Below are 6,526 nucleotides of genomic sequence, written 5' to 3'. Positions count from 1 at the left end.
ACATTATTTATTATATAATTTTTAATTATAATAATACTTTATTATTATTATTATTATTATTATTATTATTAGTCAACCGTTACATTGGTAAAGTAATATAAATAACTGTAATAGTAGAAAATAGCTGTTGGGAAACAAACTTTTTTTTGTTGAAACTGAGATTTGATTCAAGTAAAAACTACCACAACATTACAGTTTTACTCTGGGTATAAATGAAGCATTTGCTAAAATAGTTAGCAGGTATTTGATTTTGTACTTAAATATGTTTTATTTTGAAAAATTTCACCGGATGTTATGTCAACACAGATAGTGTAAGAGGCAGCATGAGCGCTGGACTTTTGTCTTGATGTTTTAATGCTGCCTGAAAGGTCAGTCCACTAACTTGTTTATGCTCATAGTAATTATTTTTCATTGTTTACGGAAGCCGAGAGCGGCCGGGTACGCTTTTTAACGCCGTTTTCTCGTCATAACGGGATAATTGATCTCGAGATAACGGATTGTTCAAATGCAGTATCGCGAGGGGGATGGGGCTGTTCCTAGTCCTTCACAGAACCAACACAGAGAGAAAAACATTCAGTCACACTCGCGCTAGCGAGAGTTCAGCTACTCATACCAGCTTAACATGCATGTCTTTGGACTGTGGGGGAAGCTGGGAGAGAACCCACGCAAAGTTGAGAACATGCAAAGTCCACACAGGTTACAAACTTAAGTTTCTCGAGAAAACAAAGTTCATTTACCTTTTTAATGATATGGAGTTAATTTAGTTAATGTTTCAGTACAGTGGCGAAGTGCTGTTTAAATATATGTCTTGGTATTTTTTACACATCACCCATATTTTTGGGGAACTGGGATTGGTTATGATCTATTCCACTATGCATATGCATTAAACATCAGATATTGCAAATAACTTACATTTCAATACATTAATAGTTCATCTTAAAAAAAAACAAACAAACAAACATATTCTCTTATGTTTTTCTAGTATTCAGAACAAATGGCAGCACAACATGCCAAGCCCAACTTCAGCCAGCCTCAGGTGTCTGAAATGGTGAAGAGGCTTTTCCAGCTGACTGCATCTGAAGTTCGCCCCCTACCCAGCTATGATGACCAGAACTTTTATGTGGCGCCCAGAGAGGGTGGCGAGTATGTCCTCAAGATAATGAACTCCGAGGACAGCAAGAACCCCACAATCATTGAGGTGCAGACACATGCCATGTCATTCCTTCAGCAGAATGGACTTCCTGCTCAAACAGCCGTGCCCAACATCTCAGGACAGCTCATGAGTCTGGAAGAAAGTGGTATGGTTATAGAACGTAGTTCAGATCTGAGAAATCATTTCTTTAGGAAACACTAAAATGTATATTTCCAATTTGTCTGAAAACAAAGGTTACAGGCAGACCGAAATTAAATGGCATTTGTTTGTTAAGGTCTTAGACTGACATGAACATGAAGTTATCTTATTTGCTAGTTATCATATTGAATTTGTGGGTCTAGATATCACAGATCGGTATAACTCACCGTATAACCCGTCCTCCAACTGAGCCTATACAGAGGCCTCTGTTCAAAGTATAAGTGGCCCTCCTCCATACCACTCAGCTATTATCTTCTTGGATTCATTTCATGTAATTTACAATATGACTTAATCTTTAATTCTTCCTTTTCCATACCACCTGTCACCCACACAAGACGTACGACATACATGCAGAGAAATGTACACTATCGCCCCTGACGGTCACAGATTCTGATGGGTAACAGATTTTGGTGAAACTATGGGTCATATCTTTGTAATTGTTTCCTGAACTTGTAGAAGGGTTTTGATAAACTGATGTAAATATGCACTGCAAAAATTTAGATGTGTTTCACTCGATGTAATATTGTTTTGCACTTCTAGGCCACCGTAATGACCACTAGCAGCAGACTAATACACCCAGCCTCAAGGCGAGCAGATACATTTTGTCAATCTAAATGCCACTTCCGCAGTAATGTGTACTGTAGTAAAGACAAATGCCCTCAAACAAGGCCACATAATACAGGATTCAAGGACCATGAAATTAAGGTTACAGGTGACAAAAGTACTTTGTTTTTCCTTTTGGCAGATTGTGGTTGCGGCTGTCAGAAGTACCTGGTGCGACTCTTGACGTATTTACCTGGGGTTACCATTTCTAAGGTTCCTTTAACTCCGAAGCTGTTGTATGAAACTGGCAAGATGGCAGCTAGGATGGACAAAATCCTGCAGAAGGTATGATTTTAACACTTTTTTTCAGGATTTTTTTTCCTTTTCCTTTAATGATTTGAGTTCTGTTAGCTTTGCAGAGCTTGGTTTTAAAAAAGTGCTGAACTTGCAAATTGCATATATTTCTTCACTATACGTATACATGTAAGTATTCAACTCATACTACCTTTTTTTTATCAGATGGAACATCCCCATCTCAGCATTCTGCAGCGGGACAAGTTCATATGGAGTCTGTCAAATGTAGTTCTCCTGGAAGCATACATTGGTGTGTTAGATGGGGATCCTCTTCAGGAGGTTGTGAAATCGGTCATTGATGATTATAAGACTTCTGTGGACACCAAACGCCCCAGATTCCGCAAGTGTGAGTATATGTTTTCTTCTTCATGTGTTTTTGGTCATGTTCAAACATGAAGTGTTTCAGTGAAACAGTCACTAACCTTGTTTGAGGGGTTCTGTTAAGCTGGTGTATACAGTCATGCTTCTGGAAAGCAATAACGTTTATTAATCTGCTTTTAAGGTATTAATCATGGCGACTTCAATGACCTCAATGTGCTTGTGCAACCTGATGACAGTGATGGCTACACAATTTCTGGAATCCTTGACTTTGGGGACATGAACAGTGGCTACTATATCCATGAGCTTGCCATCACTATAATGTACATGATGATTGAGCACCCTTCGCCCGTTAAGGTGGGTGGACCAGTCCTTGCTGGCTGGGAAAGTGTTCTTCCCCTCAATGAGGCAGAGAAAGATTGCCTGTATTTGCTGGTTCTGTCCCGCTTTTGCCAGTCCTTGCTTTTGGCTCGTTACTCAGTGACTTTGCACCCAGAAAATGCAGAGTACTTAATGATTTCATCCAGAAGGGGGGTCCACATTCTCAAGCAACTCTGGGAGCTTGGAAAGGAGGAGGTGGAGAAGGTGTGGTTTCAGAGTGCTGCTCAATTTAGTAACTAAAAGTGGGGAATGCAATACTTTTATCCTTCATACTTGGATATAACCAAATAGGAATACTTAAATATGCCTTAATCAAGCTGTATTAAGTGGGTGGATGCTTTGTCATAACAATGACTGTGAAAGCTAAAGCAGTCATTTAGCTATCCAGGAATTAAAAGGAGGAACTTTAAGATTTGTTTTTACAAATGCTTTAGAAGTAAAATTCATTATTATTATGATTATTATAATAGTATAATTGACCAAGTATTACTTTAATTACTTTTAAATGATATAAAAGAATGAAAATGTTGTTTAATGTACCTGAAGTATTCTGAGTTTAAACAGTTAAATGAACTTTGGTAGGAAGGTGCTTATCTGAGTGGTAGGAGGCCACTTGTGGACATAATTAGGTTCATTTTATGACTCAAGTCCAGAAATGATTTACTAATACACGTCGCTGTTGTTCTTATCAGACATGTCAATGTAAAACTGAATTCTCAGTGTGTAAATGTATCCATGTGCAGTAATTGTCAAAAAGTATATTATAAAAAGGAAATAAAGTATTTTTCCAACTTCTGCAATGCAAGGCTTCACAACGCTTTTCTTCTACTTGGTCCTACGAAGTCATCTCCTAAGTTTAACTTGGCTCCCAATGTTGATAATTAAAACACCTTTTATACACTTTTATACCGTTCCTTGCATCTCTTTTTGAGAAATGATGTAATTTTCTTTCTGTGTGTACCGTATTTAAACATTATATCAACATTCTAATGTGAGTCATATGTGGTAACTCAGCTAATTCAACCAAGAAGAGAGGAACGATGACTTGTCTTTAAAAGAGGGGATTTGGCCCACAGGTGTGTATTTGAGAAAAGCTCTAAAATCTTGCTCCAGGGAAACTACACATGCAGTCATCCAGATTACTTTTAGAAAATGGACCATTAAACGCTGTTAAATTTTCTCTGTGTCATTATCTTTGATGAGGTAAATAATTAGTCTTTATGACCGTTGGTTTGAATGGTCACATGTATCTTTGGAATAATTGTAAAACAAAGCACATTTTAGTTAAAAGATGAAACAAAGAATTTGTGAGATTTTTTTTTTGTGTGTCTTCGAGCCAACAGGTTTATCATGCCACATTCTTATTCAGTAAGTGGAGAATGAATCTAGCTGTGTTGCTCTCATGTCAGATAACCATTTGACTTAGTTAAACAGCAGAAGAGTCACATCTTGAACTGAAACGTACACATGTTATCTGTAGTTCAGTCCTTCAGTTGGAGGGATGCTTGCCTTGTTCTGCATTAATGATATGTATTCAGCTAACCTTTACTGATGATTTATGGGGATTAAATACTTTGTAAGACATTTTTCTGTTTAGCAGCTATTTTGGAGGACAGTGTCAAGGCTTTTTATCCCTTTCTGATGATGAAAGCATTGCAACAACATCCGTGTTTGTGTTTCTGTCTTGTTGCACTGCATTACTCTCTTGCTATATCTAATACAGGCAGTTAAGTGACATGTTAGAAAAATTTTAGATGTGAGAAGGTCCATGTTTTTCCTCTCTTGAAAATACATAAGTAAACTTCTCTTTACTTAACCTGCTGTTACATATCGAAATGTAATATTTTGTTTTTATTTGAGGCTGTTGGATTGATATAGTTGATATGCAGCTTCTTGACTGTAATTTGCCCAAGTTTGTTACAGACAGTGGAGTTTAGCTTGTAAAGAGGCTCAACTCCTGTTTAGCCTCTCTCATTAGAGAAGTCACTGGTTAAGGGTTGTTTAAAGAAAAAAAAGACAAAATATCCATCTGTAATACTTTATTACGGTCTTCAGTGTGGGGGCTTATTAAGGTCTCTTAGCAGTAAGGTCTCAATCAAGACAGGTGTTTATAGTAGCAGATGGTGATGTTTAGATTATCAGATTAAAGTTTGCTAGCTTAACAGCCAATGTTATGTTTAGACTTAACAATAATGATGGTTGAATTGATAGATTTATGTTTTCTCAGTTTAAGTAATGATCAGCTGCCCCGCCTGCAAGTGTCGAATGCACATGGATGGAAAGCGCTTGAGGGGATTAAGAAGTCAGAAGGTCCATTCAGTGTCAGGCTGCATACATCTGCAGTGAAAATGAGGAGAATGACAGCCACCAATAATGTGATGAAAGCACTATCACTAACTACCCAGTGTGACAGATTCATCCAGAGGCATTTTGTATAAATAGTATTACAGGAATTGTCAATTTTATTTCAATTTGTCAGTATTTATCCAGATTAGAAAACCAAAACGGTGATCTGAAAGCGGCTATAAAGAGTCAAGGACTTGATTTCTATTGGATAGTTGTGCTTGACATGAATTTAGTTTAAAAGATTTAAAAGACGGGTTTAGTTATCCAGTGTCAAAAGTGAGGTGACCACAGAAGTGACTTTAAAAGCATTATCAATAATGGCAGCTGGAGGCTGACTAATGAATTCTACTGTTTTTTTTTCTCCATTATTGACTACAGATGTACTTAAAAAATCTCTGCTGGAAAAATGTTCGTAATAGTTGTGTCTTTCATACGTTACGGATGTCAAAAGGATATGAAGCTGCATCCCTTCACGCAGCTCCTGCAGGAAGCCTCTTCTCTTTCCCAGAAGCATTTTAGAAACCGTTTCATCTTACAACACAAGATTTTCTGAGTGACAGCGGAATGGAGATAGCTCAAAAAACACAGGAAAGGAGGGCCCTTTATCAGTGACACGTCTGCTGTCATATACAGGTATAGAGTCTTATCTCACATAAGTAAAGGAGATGAGGAAGAGATATGAGGAGTCAAGGCAGCAGGCGCTTAATGGAATCGGGCATTCTTGATTCATAGCTGTCAGGCAACCATCAATCAAAAGAAATGAGGCACAGTTGTATATCCTGTCCACTGTTTAGTTAACAGCCTATTGCAGTGTTTTGTGATCACTGTTAGATTAGTAAAAGTCCTTAGAACTTGTAAATTTACTTGTAATTTGATTTATAACATGACATCAATAAGCCATGCACCTGCAATGCATTACTGCTTCTAAAAAGACTTCCACAAAGTGATGCACGTCTTTGCTCACAGCTGAATCTGGAGAAGTGTGTGCTGAGATTGACATCTGGGTCATTGGCACAAGAACAGAGGCAGGAAAAAAATGAAAGACGAATCTTTTAAAAATGTTATAAGTATAAGAGTTGATAGAGAACAGCCTATACAGAAAATATTTGATTGGAGAACTTGTTTTGTCTCCAAGTGAAAAAGCTTGAAAACCCTTTTGTTTAGCGGTAAGAAGTAGACAAAGGTAAATGTAGTGCTTCCCTAAGGAAACTTAACTATTCCCACAGCTTACAA

The 6,526-nt window shown here is 37.5% G+C and overlaps 1 protein-coding gene across 1 annotated transcript; it reads left to right on the top strand.

The window, feature by feature from the left end:
• Positions 1-295: 295 nt before the first annotated feature.
• Positions 296-4,115, top strand: hykk.2 (hydroxylysine kinase, tandem duplicate 2). The gene is made up of 5 exons (XM_042007277.1): positions 296-368; positions 983-1,298; positions 2,097-2,239; positions 2,414-2,594; positions 2,751-4,115. The coding sequence occupies exons 2-5, from the start codon at positions 995-997 to the stop codon at positions 3,185-3,187; spliced, it is 1,065 nt and encodes a 354-aa protein (XP_041863211.1). The 5' UTR covers positions 296-368; positions 983-994; the 3' UTR covers positions 3,188-4,115.
• The last annotated feature ends 2,411 nt before the right edge of the window (positions 4,116-6,526 follow it).

Source organism: Melanotaenia boesemani, chromosome 14 (genome assembly GCF_017639745.1).
Source record: "Melanotaenia boesemani isolate fMelBoe1 chromosome 14, fMelBoe1.pri, whole genome shotgun sequence".
Taxonomy (NCBI): domain Eukaryota; kingdom Metazoa; phylum Chordata; class Actinopteri; order Atheriniformes; family Melanotaeniidae; genus Melanotaenia; species Melanotaenia boesemani.
The sequence above is the reverse complement of the archived record's forward strand: the minus strand, read 5'-3'. Positions and strand labels throughout refer to the sequence as shown.

Coding starts and splice junctions, on each gene's coding strand:
- hykk.2 (XM_042007277.1), top strand. CDS start 995: ATGGCAGCACAACATGCCAAGCCCAACTTCAGCCAGCCTCAGGTGTCT. Junction 1,299..2,096: donor CATGAGTCTGGAAGAAAGTG/GTATGGTTATAG, acceptor TCCTTTTGGCAG/ATTGTGGTTGCGGCTGTCAG. Junction 2,240..2,413: donor TGGACAAAATCCTGCAGAAG/GTATGATTTTAA, acceptor TTTTTTTATCAG/ATGGAACATCCCCATCTCAG.